This window comes from Scylla paramamosain, chromosome 13 (assembly GCF_035594125.1).
Source record: "Scylla paramamosain isolate STU-SP2022 chromosome 13, ASM3559412v1, whole genome shotgun sequence".
Classification (NCBI taxonomy): domain Eukaryota; kingdom Metazoa; phylum Arthropoda; class Malacostraca; order Decapoda; family Portunidae; genus Scylla; species Scylla paramamosain.
The window spans coordinates 19,932,802-19,949,584 of NC_087163.1; the positions used below are offsets into that span (position 1 = coordinate 19,932,802).

At 39.8% G+C, this 16,783-nt stretch overlaps 1 protein-coding gene across 5 annotated transcripts in view; it reads left to right on the forward strand.

The window, feature by feature from the left end:
- The first annotated feature begins 1,724 nt into the window (after positions 1 to 1,724).
- Positions 1,725 to 16,783, forward strand: part of LOC135106473 (uncharacterized) — a 15,812-nt gene continuing 753 nt past the window's right edge. Inside the window, exons 1-8 of one of the 5 annotated variants that reach the window (XM_064015501.1) lie at positions 3,713 to 3,871; positions 7,370 to 7,682; positions 9,216 to 9,379; positions 9,602 to 9,696; positions 9,969 to 10,154; positions 10,623 to 10,811; positions 15,146 to 16,009; positions 16,119 to 16,783. The exon at positions 16,119 to 16,783 is cut by the window's right edge and continues 753 nt beyond it. In XM_064015501.1, coding sequence (XP_063871571.1) covers positions 7,586 to 7,682; positions 9,216 to 9,379; positions 9,602 to 9,696; positions 9,969 to 10,154; positions 10,623 to 10,811; positions 15,146 to 15,965 — 1,551 coding nt within the window. In that variant the 5' untranslated portion in view covers positions 3,713 to 3,871; positions 7,370 to 7,585 and the 3' untranslated portion in view covers positions 15,966 to 16,009; positions 16,119 to 16,783. The other 4 variants (XM_064015502.1, XM_064015500.1, XM_064015503.1 and 1 more) reach the window with 4 other exon arrangements.

Consider the following 16,783-nt stretch of genomic DNA (forward strand, 5'->3'; position numbering starts at 1 on the left):
AGTCATAAATATCAACCCACCCTATGCGCACGCTCAAGGTGGACTGTACTATGGTTCAGCTTGTCTCGGAGCACTCGTTGAACCATTGCACTTATTTCCTCTCAGGATTCACTCGGCTTCTCCTTCAAACCATCGAAACGAAGATTATTCCGCGAGAATAATCCTCTTGATAGCCCAGATGGTCGTTAATCTTCCACAACCTCTTCTCAGTATCCGTCTTTTTAGATAACTCTTTCTTTAGACTGATGATTTCTTCTTTCAAAACCTTGTTGTCAGTCTTTAGTGTATCAAGTTCACTTTGAGTGTATTGCACAAAGTGAATCAATTCCTGATTACGTTCCTCCAGCTGCTTCAATCTGTTATTTACTTCCGCCATCAGTATTTCAGTGATGTTATTATATTTTTTTTGTTGAATTTCAAGCATAATCTTGAGGTCTTCGCTGGAAACCATTCTTGCAGCTTTGTGAAGCAATGGAGTGAGTAGTAAACACAAAATAGCAGTAGCAGAAGTCGGAACGGAGGAAGACACGTCTGACTGGCGTCTGGACTCTCTCTCTCTCTCTCTCTGGCGTGTCATTCTCATTTGAGTCAACTGATCTCTTGCATTGTCTGCGTCATTCACCTTACGCCAAGCAATGCTGTGTGGGAGAGTAACACCCACCATGCAACACTCGCCAGTCAGTACTCGGGTAACCTTATTTCCTTCAGTTTGCTGACAGTCTCCTCACAAAGCTAGCACTGTCAGGTCTCCTCACACTGTCGATGAAGGTGAGATGAGGTTCCTCGACTTTTTTGGCGTGACATCCAAGATTTGAATTTAGTTCAGAAAGCAACAATAGGACAGAAAAATGCTGCACTCAAAGTGACTTCGGGGCTTAGGCTGTTGGGTGACTGCGGCTCGGTGGATGGCGTCAGCCTGGATTCTGAAGCTTACCTGGAAGAGGTCATCCTGGGTTATGAGGCTGATCTGGAATGCGTCAGTCTGGTTTCTGAGGATGACCTGGAGACAGTCATCCTGGATTATGATGCTGACCTGGAAGAGATCAGTCTGGATTCTGAGGATGATCTGGAAACGGTCAGCCTGGATTATGTTGCTGACCTGGATAGCATCATCCAGGATTCTGATGATGGCTTAGATGAGGTCAGCCTGGATTCTGAGGCTGACCTAGACGCTGCATGGATCACGGAGCAGGACAATGCCCCCTGCTCCCACGCGCCCCAGGACACTCACAGTTTAACCAGGGGAGGCCTGCGGCAGAGGAGAGGCTGACGCTGCCACCGCCTGGAGCGAATATTAATAAAGAAATTAGATATCAATCACTAAAGTGTTTATAACTTTCTAAATTTCTTTCGAGAGTGGAATATGGTTATCATTTATGCACCACTTTTATGAATTCAAAAGAATATTTACGTCTTTTTTTTTTTTTTTTTTTTAAGTAGGGAACACATCCCTATTATCAGCTAAACATTTGTGATTGATTTCCCTCCTTTTTTTTTTTTTTTTTTTTACGGTCCGGACCTGTATAAAAAAATAAAAATTCTTGCTATTAAAAAATTCTTACAAAATTTCAGAATGTTATATTATGAAAAGTACAAGAAAATTACGGAGTTCTTAATGGTATTTCAAAGAGCAGCAGTAGCAGCAACACAAGTGAAAGAAAGAACAGTGGATAGGATATACAAGCAGGCATAATAAAGAAAATAATGAGCTGTTCAAATTTTTATTTACAAAGTGATGAAGCGGGCGGATGGAACAGACTGCAGAGATCAGTTTAACAGTTGGACAACAGCGCCACAGCGGAAGATCACATCACATCACATTTGCCTGACCATAGTCGCTCAGCTGTTTACGTTTTTTTTTTTTTTTTTTTTTGCTGGAATTTTGTCTTCGTAACGGCACTCTCAAATGTACTTTTTTTTTTTTAATGCCCAGATATATTTTCCGTGTGTTTCTTTTATTATCTATTTTATTTTCGTTTTATTTCTTTTATTTTCTTCCGCCAAAATTATAGATTTCGCAGTTCATATTGTACGCTGCTATTTTTGCCCCCCCTCTTTTTTTCCCCCTTCTACAGGAGTTGCCGATCCAAAGGCCTAGCTCAAGAGCTATCCTGTGCCACCTGTACCATCAAGATCAAGATCAGCGCTGATAGCAGTTGGCATCGCCAACACAAGAGCTAGATACAGGCTAGGAGACATAGAAACAGACTGGGTGAAGAGTGAGAGAGCAGTTAGGCAGGGCTGTATATTGTCACCAACCCTTTTTAGCCTGTATACAGAGGAGCTAGCAGCCAGGATGAGAAGAATGAATGTAGGGGTAAGTGTGGGGAATGATAAAGTATGTGTGCTCCTTTATGCAGATGATGTAGTTGTTATGAGTGAATTGGCAGATGAGCTTCAAAGTTTGTTGGATGTAGTGGATGGCTATGGTAAAGACTTTGGAGTAAGGTTTAGCAGTGAGAAAAGCAAAGTAATGATTGTGAATAGATCAGAGGATGAAAGTAATGTGGTATGGAGACTTGGAGAGAATGAGTTGAGACAGGTGCAAGAATACAAGTACTTAGGGATGTGGATGAGTCCTAGTGGGTGTGCAAAGGCAAAGAATGAAAAGATAAGTATGCTAAACCAGTGGGTAGGTCGATTGGGAAGCGCGGCAAGGATGAGAGCAAGTAAGTATGATGTGTTGAGAGAAGTGTGGAAGAGTGTGGCTGTGCCATGTATAATGTATGGTATGGATGTGATTGCATGGAATGAAAGTGAAATTGATAAGTTAGAAGTGGGCCAGAACAAAGTAGCAAGGATGGCACTGAGTGCACCGAGGTGCACAGCAGTTGAAGCCTTGAGAGGTGACATGGGATGGAGCACCTTCAGAGAAAGACTGACAAAAGCCACACTTAGGTACAAGATTAGGCTTGAGAGAATGGATGATGCAAGAATAGCAAGGAAGGTGTACCTGTGGAATGAAAGTGGAAGCAAATGGAGGAAGAGATGCATGAGAATGACAGACAGGAATGGATTGCAAGTTGTGTGGGCGATAAGAATGGCTGGTAGGAATCAAAATGAGCGTGAATGGGTGGTAACAAGAGGAGGAAGAGTGGGAGCCGAATGGGATGTGAGAAAATGGAAGAATGAGATAGACAAAGAAGTGAAATGTGTGGGACTGAATGAATGGAAGAATGAGATGGAAAGAAAGAAGACCCTGGAATGGTACAAGGAGAAAGAGGCCCCGAGGTATGAAAGGTGGTATGATGGAAGCCTGGGCGGTGATCTTCTCTTCCGAGCGAGGGCACAGTGTATGGATGTGAATGCAAGGAGTTACAGGTGGTCTGAGTCCCGCAGCAAAGTGTGCCAGATGTGTGACATGGGAGAGGATGAGACGGTGGAACATGTGGTGCTGGAGTGTGTGCAGTATGCCAGAGACAGGAATGAGATGATGCAAGTGATACTGACTGAGTTAGGGCATGATAGGAATGAAAGAGTGGAGAAGACAGGAAAGGAATGGATGGTGTTGTTGCTGGGACTGTGTAGAGAGGCCAATGAAAGGATGATTGAGGCGGTGAAAGAGTTTCTGGAGAGAATGTGGCGTGCCAGGTGTATAAACAATTAGGATAGAGGATGCTGTTCGTTTCTCTTTTTTTTTTTTTTTCCTTTCTACAGGAGTTGCCGATCCAAAGGCTTGGCTCAGGAGTGATCCTGTGCCACCTGTACCATCAAGATCAAGATCAAGATCGAGAAGATCGCGGGATGTAAACACTTGCCTCGCCGTAGTCGTGGCTGCACGTGTTAGTCAGGAGTGACATCATCGCCCTCTGCTTCCATCAGGAAGAAGTGCTGAGGATTCTTTCGAGACACTGATCAGTGTCCCTTGCAGGTGTGAAGTGGGGAGTGGACAGGCGTATTCTCCTTCGCTCTTATTGTACTTTGATCTGGAGTCAGCCAGAATCCTCCCTGTCCTCATTGTCACACAGACGCTCCACCCTCTTTGTCCGCACCTACTCCAAACTTGAATCCAGCCCTTGCACCCACGCCTTGCACTCCCTCCTTAGACAGCGAAGGGAACCCCTTCATGGCCTCCTACTATATCCAGCCCAGATCCCATTTGTAGAAAATCCACTCCTTTACCACCCTCCAGGTCACTTTCCCTCTCCTTTCTTACTCTAAAGAAAACCTTCCCCACTGCGCCCTTGGTTTAATAGTGGCTCGGAAACTCCATACACAGACACCATTCTCCAAGACTGGCTGCCCAGTGATGGGCAGGACCCTACTTTTAACACCGACCTCCATCTTACACTCTACTTTACATCAAAATTTATTGATTTTTATTTATAATTTCTGCTTAGATGAAGGGATTGTCCTTAAGGGCAATTTTAATCTACTATCTCTAAAATGGAATCATCAAATTATCTGTGCTGGCTTCTCCTTAATTGATTCATTGTTTTATGACTGCTTTATTTCCATAGGACTAACCCAGATAGTTGCTGAACCAACATACTACCCATCTGGCAATATTATTGATTTATATTGAGAGGATAAGTGATACTGATGTTCTTCTACCATTCCCTAACTGTGGCCATAGTCCAATACTAACTTCGTATAATTTTCAAGATTCCCATAGCAGTTCCAATTACTCATTAATAAAACTATGGTGCCATGGTTGGTATAATGATATTTTCAGGTACCTTAACACTGTTGAGTGGGATCTTGAGTTTATGTACTTAAATGCAGATCAAATGTTATGCTTTTAAGCATTGTTAATCCACTCATTGAGAGATACATCCCATCTAAACACATTTCCATATCTTCGGATCCACCTTGGCTAAACTTCCTCTTGATTTAAAAGTTCAAAGATCAGACTTGTGGGAAAATTATAAATTTGTACGTTGTCAGTATGGTAGAAATTCTCTCCAGGTATCCTTAGTCTTAACCCAATTTAATAATGTCAACTATCATTTTATAAATTATGCTGTTACTGCCCAATCCAAATATGAAACCTCTATTGCAGATTTACTCACCACCAATTCCAAAGTATTTCTAGCTTACATCTGAAGAGAGAAGGTTGGTGCCCCTGCTGTTGGTCCACTAATGTCCCCCCACTGGAGAACTAATATGTAATCCTAGAGGAATTGCTGGCTGCATCCTTCTCATATGTTTATACCTCTGTTAATCCTGATTCTCCCTCTTCTAACCAGGTATCTGATACTGTTATCTCTGATCTTGATGTTTTTATCAGAGATGTTATTTCAGCTATCAACCAACTTGATGGCTCATCCTCCATGGGATCTAATGGAATACATCCACTTTTCCTTAATTCCTCTGTATCTATGCTGGCTTATTCTCTTTTACTAATTTTTTGTTCTTCTTATATTTCGGGATCTCTTCCTGTAATTTGGAAAAAATCATTATTCATAAAATCTTATTTATAAAAAAAAAAGGTTCCCACAATGATCCACTTAACTATAGACCAATCTCACTAACATCTACTTGTGTAAAGACAGTGGAATGCATTATCACCAAATTTGTTTATGGTTATATTGAAATGAACAATATTATTACTTACGATCAATTTGGACAAGGCCATTTCATCAAGGACCAATTAGTTCTAACATATAATAAAATAACACAATGGCTAGACTTGGGTTACAATGTAGATTTAATTATCTTTGATTTCTGCAAAGCTTTTGATGCCTGTCATGATATATTGATTTCTAAATTACATACATTAAGTATCAGTGGTAAGCTTTTACTTTTATTTATGAACATGGTCATGAATATAGATAAATGTATATTGTTACATTTTATTAGAAGGCCAATACCCTTGAACATCATTAATCACACCACTTAAAATGGTTCTCCAATCCCTATTAAGGATTCTACATCTGATATAGGAGTACTAATTGACACTTCTCTTAAATTCCTTTATGTTCCCCCTATATGTGTCCCATAATTCGTCTACTCTTGGAATATGCTTCTTCTTTATAGAATACAGGTGACATCAAGGACTTATGACTGTTAGAATCAGTTCAATGCAGATGGACTAAGAAAATTTGTGAACTTGAAAACGAGACTTAAGACTTTAAAATTATTCTCTATAAAGGGAATACTACTGAGACATGACCTAATTTATTATTGGGAAATTTTTCATGGTCTTTCCCCTTATACCCTGAAGTTATCTTCCCTCGCCCACCTTATCTAGGCACTAGAAGACATCACCTAAAAATTGCCCACACACGCTTCTATCTTGAAATACACAAATGATTTTTGAGTATAAGATGTATATCAGTTTGGAAAGCCATACTCAACTCCATTGTATCTGCCACAATTTTTGCATCATTTAAATCAGCTTTGTCTTGTTACCTTGAAGATCTGTTATATGATTTTCACTAATCTAGTATTTTGCATGCATAACTATCCTCATCCATGTCTCACTAGATATTCTTGTGTCTATCTCTTTTAGCTGTTATGATGCACTTTCCAGTCTTTACATCTTAGTGCCTTATTTGTTTTGTACATTCTTAGTAACTTGGACTGGCACATCAGCAATGTCTGGCTTCTGTGGACCCTCTCATGGGATGGTTGGGGTTTGGGAAGCCCACCAGGTAGGAGTACCAGTTAAGAGTATCTGTCCACACCCAGTACCACAACTCACTATATATTTATACTGACGGTGCCTGCTTCCCTTCTCCATCAATAGGAGTATCTACATACATCCCCTTCAGATCCCTCTCCACTGCCTGGAGATTGCTGGACACTTCCTCTATACTCAGAGCAGAATTATTCACTATAAGAGAGGACCTTAAATTCACTTTCACTGTTGCTTACCTCCTGTGCTATCACACTGTTCACAGACTCCCTCACTGCCCTCCAACTTATCACATGTCACTCCCCTAAAACACATCACCCCCCTCTGTTTCAACATACACACTCTCCTTGGGTTTTGACATCTACCTTCAGTGAGTGCCCTTCCACCATGGCATTGTAAAGAACACTGGCTGACAGGGTGCCAGTCAAGGCCCTTCTCCCATAGATTTCCCACAGACTAGACTGACTTCTTGATGAACCTACACAAAGACTCTGACATGTAGAAGACAACCGTCAGAAGGTTTACAGTACACAATAATTGGAGGCATCAGACAGGACACATGACACCACTGGTGGATCCAGTTGTGTCCTAGACACTGCATTCACTAGACTTGGGATAAGACACAGCTGTCTCAATGCCCATATGCGCCTGCTGGGCTTGACAGACATCCCTCACTGTCCCTGGTGCCCCATTTAGCCAGACTCTACAAAACACCACCAGCTACACTGTCTCCACTACCAATCCCACTGCACTGCTCTCCTCCACTTACTGGCACCTCTCCCTTCACAGGCCAACACTAGCAGAGCTGCTGGGTGGCTCCCAAGATCCTGATCAGGACATCTCACAAGAATATAACCACATAACCTCACTGTTGCTAGCACATTCGGAGTACTAGAGGCTGTGGCACCACAGCCTGCATGGCCCCCTCAAATCCCCAACAAGAAATAAAACAAGTTGGTGTTGAGGCTTTGGTACCACAACTTGCACAGTCCCCATCAAGATTTAATGTCTGCCATGCACCTTTGGGAAAAGCGAGAGGTTCCACGCCCTCCAGAGTATACCATAGGATATTCTTCAGAAGAACTTGTGCAAAATAACTTACGTGAGTTCAGTTTGATAAGCAAACCAGGAACTTGAAATTTTATGATTAATTGATAATTTTATTGTTGTATAAGTGAAAAGTGCAATGAAGGAGGATGACAGTCTGCCAGCCTCCCCTGGGCATAGAATAGAGGAAGGAAATTGCATATACAAAAGTCTTAAAAGCGATAAAAATGAAAATTAGATATAATACACATATGTATGTACATTAACAAGAAGCTGACTAATCACAGCCTATATAGTGCCCCATTCACTACACTTTTTGAACTGGCTATTGAAAGACAGGGCAAGACACACATTGAGGCACCATCTCAGGGCAGACTTTAGATATTCTGAAAATATCCATGAATATTTGCTGAGTTCAGGAACCAAGAGACAAGGGTAGGGTGATCATGTTGGCCCTGTGGTCCAAGTTTAGCAAGTGAATGATCCATGACACAACATTGCTTTCTGGTAAGAAAAAAAAAAAAAAAAAATTGCGACCTATTTTACACATGTATTTAGATCTGCTTTCACATGCATGTATTAACCTAATGACACACCTGTGATTATGTAATTGAGAGGTGAATCTGCTGCTTCATGTATTTCCATTCTTATTAACCTCTTTCACAATGCACAAGCTTAGGAACTTGTTGAAAAAATGAGGCTTTAATTTTTGGTAAAGCAAATACATCAATTGTCACTGGTGTGACAGGGTGGTATTGTTTCAGGGTCTCCTATTTTTCTTGTATTTTCTCTCCTTGTGGGTTTGTAGCTTTGCAATCTCATTCAGATTACTTGTGATGTGCTAGTAGAAATAGCTGGTTGTGTAAGTACCCGGTGGTGTGTGGTAAACAGCATTAGGGTGAGTGCTCATAAATAAGAACAAAAACAGCAAACACAATTAAACTAGAAAGTTAGAAACAAAAATGTCATCTAAAGAAGCAAAGGAAATTGAAATAATATTCCCTTTATAATCAGAGCAGAGCACAACCATGGTTATTGGGTGACCATGGGCCACAGGCAGGAAAACAAAACACATCACTCATCCTAAGGGTGTGTGCATAGAGAACCATAAGTGGGTGTTATTGGTTATCCGATAGTTATTTTTCCAGCATTATTGATTCATTGGTATTGCCGATACTTTTGGTTCCAAACTAATTATAATCAATAATTTGAAACATGAGGATTTTGAAGTTTTAAACTTTCAAAATCAAATGTAGTCATTTTACTTAAAATAGTACTTTTCATTAGTGAAGAGACAGGATAAACATTGAATTTTATTTTTTTTTCCAAGATTTTTCTAAGTTTTCTAAGATAAAGATAAAAATAAAGATTTGGATTTATTGACTTTTTTATTTAAAAATATCAATATCGTTATTGCTAGTATTGGAATTTTGCACTTAATATAATAAAAGAAGAAATCAGTTGAAATAGGTAAGATGCCACTGAGTGAATTCACTTGATTTTTTGGCATCACTACCTTGGGCAGTTGTATTTAGTAAAGTGAAATATGAGAAAAATGAGAAGCCTAGGAGTAAGAACTCTGTTACAGGTACATGTGTACGTCCTCTCCTGAATGGCATCAGCAAGGGTCACCTAGCACTGGATAACAAACGGGTATCCACCTGCTTAAGGAAAGAAGTTGGAATCCTTACGGCTTCATTGTATCGCAATGGACGCCATCGCACTGAGAAGTTTTACAGAGTTCTGAAAAAGGTACATGTACTCAGAATTTATTTTTAATTTTTAATCAGTTTAAGCAAGTTAGATTGATCTTGATGTGGTGTATAAGCTAAAACTATTGCTTTATTGAGCTCATCTGTGGCAAATTTAGAAAAAGAACTGCATTGTAATTAAAATCCAGATTTGTCTTGGAAGCTTTACAGAGTGTAAGAAAACACACATCCATTACACAAAAGCCACCCCTTGTGCTCACAGGTGGAGAAGAGCTGCACCCGGTGGCAGAAGCTTGATGTGGTGGAGGAGCTGGAGCGTTTGTGTCACCTCATGCCTCGGATGGTCTTGGAATGCAGGTGAGAAGTGCTCTTAATATCTCCAAGGAATAATAATCAGATCCTTGAAAATTCTTTGCTCCATTACCATTAATTGCTTTTCATATCATTCCTAGTTCTTCTGTGAAGAATATTTTAAAAGTTCATTCTAGTGGTACTAATTATATATTCAGTATTGATTTCTTATAGTATGATTATATTGCATGATACTAGTTACTTATTGATGGAAGATGCAAACATTTTGTAAGAAAAATGATGATGAATTAAGAAAAGCTAATAAATAATGTTGACAGAACCCTGCGCTTACCATCGAAGCAAATGTTTGAGTACCTGCTGGTGAGACTGATGGGATCTTACCACCTCATGCTGCATATTGATAGGATCTGCAGGGAAGCTGCTATTCTCTTGTTATCCAAAATTGCCACTGGCCACTTCTTCAGTACAGCAGTGGCATTTTTGTCTAATATGGCACGCATCAGGTCAGTTGAGGTTGTGACAAGTATGAATGAATGTAAAGATGGACACGAGGCAAGAGGAAATATTGGGAAGGTTATTTAAAAACCTCTTCATCTTGTTTGTATTTGCCAACTACTCTATTTTTATATTGTATCTCTGCCTCACAGATTATCTAGTCTAAGTTACAGCAGTATAAAGTATACATAAGACTAATTTTGGCAAGAGCTATGTATATGTAGAAATGATGTCCAATGATGAGCTTTTTTAGGGATGTGTGGTTTTATTCTTAAGGAAGGCTTGTTATGAGTGTATGGTTGTTGGTGCTTAATTCAGCTAATCTCCATCATCAGACCTGTTGTTGTAGATTACAGATTGGTGGGATGTGCAGCAGGAATAGAAATAGTGGACACAGTTGTGGAAGTAGTAACTGAATTGTAGTTGGATAGTAAAATTGACAGAACTCTCAACACATTTTAATGTTGTGTTTCCAGAGTCCTAGCAATGGATTATGCTGGGCAGGTGGCCAAGATTTATGATAACATCCTGCCGCATGTCAAGCACTTGAAAGGAAGCAACGCACCTCCCTTATTAGACACAACCACTCTCCCTTCCTCTCTCTCTAGCCTCCTCCAGCAGTACTGTGCCTCACTTGATGTCAACAGGAACTCACTACCTGTAAGGTATGTGTTCTGAATATTTTTTTATGAATTTAGATTGCATTAATGAGGAGGAGGGTAGTTGTCTGAGATTGCCCTCTTTGGGGCATAGGCCTTATGTCTTATGACAGCCCATTACAGGGGGAGGAAAGTGATTTTGCTTGAATCTGAATGTATGCAGATGCAGCATGAATGTGTGTCAGAGTGAGGAGATAGGGAGAATGTTTGTTGAGTGAAAGCTTGACAGCAACTTGGAAGTGCAGCTGGGAGGATGTCAGGTGTAGAGAACGAGAGTGAGGGAGGGAGTAGCCCTACTGCTAAGGCAGAGAGTGCAGCAGTGTGATGGAATGGAGGGAAATGTTGTCAAGGCTGATGTGGGTGAAGTTGAAGGTAGGAGGAGAGATGTGGTGTGTTAGTACCAATTGGCCTGGTTGTGAGAGGGATGAGATAGAGAGGAAAAATTTTGTGACTGATTTGGATGACTGTAAGACATAGGAACCAGTGTCAACATACTAGTCATGGGTGAGTTAAATGCTTGTGTTGGTAGTGAGGTAGTTGATGATGCAGCCCTGCAACCTCCAAGGGAGGTGAAACACATCGATGGTCTCACACAGGTGTGGGGCAGTTAGGTGTACTTGTTCCTGTCCAAACTGTCCAAGCTGTACAACTGATCCCCATAAAGTGAGGGCAAGAATACTCTCTCTTTTCCATTGGGGGCCAAGGGACTAAGAGAGTGGTGTGAGTGAGTTTGAATGTGAAAGTTGTGTCTTGTCCTAGGGGAGACAGCCTTGGTATATGTATGTATGTATGTATGTATGTATGTATGTATTGATTTGTTGTGCTAGTCTGTGTTGCATAATCTTGCTGTGTCCCTAATCTTTAAGACTGGCCTGTGTGGGTTCAGGGGAAAACATAAATTTTTATAAATTTCACAAAATTTGTATTATTTACATATATAGTTATACTTAGACAATTGTATGTGACTTCTAACAACAACAAAAAACTACAAAAATTGGATTAATCTTTCTTCATGCAAATTCCATCAAATATCTTGGAACTCTTCACATTACACTTATGATTCAAATAACTTCAAGCAATTGACACTCTGATAAAACATATGCCACACAGACCCTGAAACTAATATTCAATAAGGAAGCACATCCTACACATTCCCAATCCCTCTCTGTCAATATATAATACTAACATTTTACTCTGCATTACAACTGTCTGGCTCTACTTACTGGTACTGTAACAGCTGGCTTGCCCATCTCTATCCTCTCTGGTCTGATAGCTCTGTCTAGCTTGTTTCTCTCCTTCAGCCTTTTCCAGTCTCCCACACATAATATACACATGATGTTAGAGTGACTTCTTGCCCCAGCAAAGTTTCCATTGCCATAAGATCTTTTCAATATTTTGATTGTACAGTGTATTTTCCCATAACTTTCAGTAAGGTTAATTTTTTAGTAACTATATTTATTTTCCCATACTTTGATCATGCAGTTCATTTTCCTTTACTTTCAGTGAGGTTAATTTTCAAGTAACTATATTTTATATTTCCATACTTTGATCATACAGATTATTTTCCATTAAATTTCAATGAGGCTCATTCTTTAGTAACTTTCAGTACATCGCATCTTTGTCTAATCAGGAACAAGGAGGCGGCATTTCCTATGGCGTGCTGGCTGACTGTCTTGTCCACGTCATTTGCTGCTGGTGACCTCTGCTTCCCTTGTGTACTAATTTTGTGATAGCCACTTGGGAATCTCATATTATAATCTACTGTTATTCTCCAGCTGTGTTAGTCTTTTGATGACTCACCACATCTTGTTCTCCTCGATGGTTATGTCTCATCTCTCATCTATCAGGTTTCTTGTAATCTTGGTACCTGCTTTCATGTTTATCATCTTCTTCCCTTATTTATTCTTTCTGCTTTCTTACTTCTTCATTTCTTCATTCTTGTTTCATTCTTCCTTCTCATGCATTTGATTTGGGCTACAACAGGACGACGAATAAGGATACTGTAGGTCTATTAAGGGCAGCAGATGGGGAGCTGGTTAGTTCTGGGGAGGAGATTAGTAAACTTCTGAATGATTATTTTTTAACTGTCTTCACCCAGGAAAACATGCAGGATATGCCAGATAGTGAACAGGTGTTTAGAGCAGATGAAAATGAGAAGCTGACAGATATTTCCATAACTAGGGAGATAGTGGAACAGGAGATAGATAGGCTAAAAAAGTTCAAGTCACCAGGACCTGATGAAATATATCCCAGAGTACTTAAGGAATGTAAAGAGATTATTAGTGAGCCGTTAGTTTCTGTCTTTAGGAAATCACTGGAGTCGGGTGAGGTACCATTAATGTGGAGGCAGGCTAATGTAGTACCCATCTTTAAGAAAGGAGATAAAACTTTAGCGTCTAATTATAGACCTGTCAGCTTAACTTCAGTTGTAGGTAAAATGTTAGAGTCAATAATAGCGAGGAACATTAGGGAACATTTAGACAAACATAACTTGATCAATCAGTCACAGCATGGCTTCACCAAGGGGAAGTCTTGCCTGACAAACTTGTTAAGTTTTTACAGTAGGGTGTATGAGGCAGTAGATAATGGTGATAGTTATGATATCTTATATCTGGACTTTAGTAAAGCATTTGACAAGGTACCCCATCAAAGGCTCCTGAGAAAGGTTAGGGCACATGGGATAGATGGGAAGGTGTTAGGCTGGATAGGGTCATGGCTTAGTGACAGGCGACAGAGAGTGGTAATAAACGGCTCGAAATCCGAGTGGGGTCATGTAATTAGTGGGGTGCCACAGGGATCAGTATTAGGGCCATTGTTATTTCTAATGTATATCAATGACTTGGATAGTGGAATTAGTAGTGATGTTAGTAAATTTGCGGATGACACAAAGATAGGTAGATTAATTAGGTCAGAATCAGATGCCATCGCCTTGCAGGCAGACTTAGATAGAATGAATGAATGGATGGATAGATGGCAAATGCAATTTAATATCAATAAATGCAAAGTGCTTAGCGTAGGTAGAGGAAACCCACACAATAGCTACACATTAGACAACCAAACTCTAGTAGGTACAGGGTACAAGAAAGATTTAGGAGTTATAGTTAGCTCTGAACTCCGTCTAGGGAAACAATGCATAGAAGCCAGAAACAAGGCAAATAGGGTACTAGGATTAATTTTTAGGAGTGTTAAAAGTAGAAGGCCGGGAGTAATATTAAAGTTATACTTGGCGCTGGTCAGACCTCATCTAGACTACGCGGTGCAGTTCTGGTCCCCACATTACAGGAAAGATATAGGTCTATTAGAATCAGTACAGAGGAGAATGACTAAAAGGATACAGGGGATGAGGAGTATTCCTTACGAGGCGAGGTTGAAGCTGTTAAATTTACATTCTTTAGAGAGACGTAGGTTAAGAGGGGACCTGATAGAAGTCTTTAAGTGGTATAAGGGTTATAACAAGAGAGATGTAAGCAAAATTCTTAGGATCAGCAACCAGGGTAGAACAAGAAATAACGGGTTCAAGCTTGAAAAATTTAGGTTTAGGAAGGAGATAGGAAAAAATTGGTTCTCAAATAGAGTGGTAGATGAGTGGAACGGACTCAGTAATCACGTAGTTAGTGCTAGGACACTAGAGAGCTTTAAGAGAAGATTAGACAAGTTAATGGATGGGGATAGCAGATGGAAATAGGTAGGTGTGTTTCATACAGGGACTGCCACGTGTAAGCCAGGTCGCTTCTTGCAGCTTCCCTTATTTCTTATGTTCTTATGTTATGTATTCCTCTTTATGTGGTAGCTATGAAATTTCTAGGCATATTTAGATGTGAGTGGAGCATAATCTGTTAATGGGAGAGCTTAAAATTGTACTTGTTCTTGTACATTTACAAAAAGGTGCTGTAATCTTACATATTTCCATACATGCATTTTTCACTTCATCTTATCTTTGGGCCACATCTCTTTTTCATCCTCCAGGTCTCCCAGCATCCATTCTCTTCATGTGATGAAACTATCCTAGGGCATTTTTACTTATAAACAGGATTATTTTCTCTGCAAGTAAAATACTGTAGTTATGATGTTAGAGACATTGTAGAACACATGGTGCAGTCAGCTTTGGAGAGATCTTGGTAGCCTTGGTCAGCATTGCTGTAAGGGAAGGTCACTCTGAAATTAAACCTACTCTTGTTAGAGGAGAACATCTGTGGGAGGAACCCTTTTGCTCCAAACACATTCCTATGGGACCCATAGACTGTCCAGCACTGGAAGGAAAAATGAGGATGTTTACTGAAATGATGATAATGGTTGGATATGGGTAGCATGTGGCATTAATGTGTGTATTTTTCTTTCAGTAAACCCTCTGCAAACATCAGTTTCCTTAACTCATTGAATATCTCCAGGGAAGATGGTGCAAACATTTCCAAGATTGATGAATTCATAAACTCTCCTATAGCAAAAGACTTGGTCAGTGAGGAATTGTTTAATTCAAAAAATGAAATATCTGATAGACTGGATATGTCAGTCTCAAATAGTTATTTGATGGAAGATATCGGTGAGTGTGTGCCGATGACCAAAACTCCCAAGAAAGCTAAGGCTGTAAAGAAGAGAAAATTATCCCAGAAAACTAATGGTGACAGTGAAACGAATGATGGACACTCCAGTAAGAATGTTAAGAAAGTCAAATCAGATTCTGGCAAGAATCTCTCACTCAAATCAAAGAAAAAGAAAGCCAAGGGGAATTTGTTAAAATGTGATGTAGGAAAAAATAAACAAAATAAAATCAGAAAATCCCTCAGTAAACCAGATGAAGAGCATTGTTCTGTAGCATTTATAAAACATTTCAAGGCTGTGAAAAAACAAACAAAAAATATAAACTCCATAGAAAGTTTAAGGAGGTTCCTTGAAAGGGAAAAGAAAAACAGGAGTGAAAAAGTCAGTGGCAGGGTATCTGTGCTACTGAAGAAGGAAGACTGGAAGGAATTTGCTAAATTTTTAAGAACAAGGCTTAAGAATATTACAGAATTGAGTAAAATGGATTCAGGTGATAGTGAGGCACTGCAGCAGCTGTTAGGCAAGACCAGAGTTAGAGTTAAGTTTTGGCTCTTGTTTCCACACCTGAAGGGCAAAAAACCTGGAAACTGGAAGACTGTACTGGAAAATTTAGCAGGTTAATGATGTACATCTGAACATTGATTGTGCTAAATAATGTTTAACATGTAAGTTAAATTCCACAGTAAGCCAAGTATATGCAAATTCAATGTTTTATATTTTCAGTTTATGAAATGAATATACATATACTTTTGGAGTTTATAATACCTTTTTCAGATTGATCGTTGGAATGGAAATAAGTATAGCACTCAACAGATTTGTGTGCATGGCCTAGGAACATAAGAATATAAACACATAAGGGGAGCTGCAAGTGGCCTACATATGACAGTTCCTGTAAAGACACTTGGAGCTGTGAGTATTAAAATTAGTGTCATTATCTTATTACTGGGTCTGTTTACAAATTATGTATAGTTGTCCCCATGTAGTGGTGTCACCAAGTCCAGTGAATTTCATATAAAAAATCAAAATAAGAATTTATATGTGGACTATCATGAGGTGCTCTATATTAAGAGCTCTGCTAAGGCCAGTAAGATGCAATAAGTGGAGGATGTTGTCAAACTTTTTTTCATCCAACTAAAATATGACATCACTACTTTGGACATCTGTATCTTCTTATGTATCTCCATTTTTCTAATGTATCTTCCTTGCATTGACCTATCAAAAGTGCCCTGTCTGTCCCCTCCATGTATCCTCTTGTGGCACTGGCTGACACATGTAGCAGTAAGTATAAAAATAGTGTCAGAGGCTAGCAAGTGAATCAGCATCATGGCAGAATGTGAGAGAATAGAGACAGTCAGTTGAAGGAGGGGAAGTTGATGAAGCAATGACCTTTAACTCCACATAGCTGGAAAAGCCTGTGTGGGTGGCACTCCTCCACACGT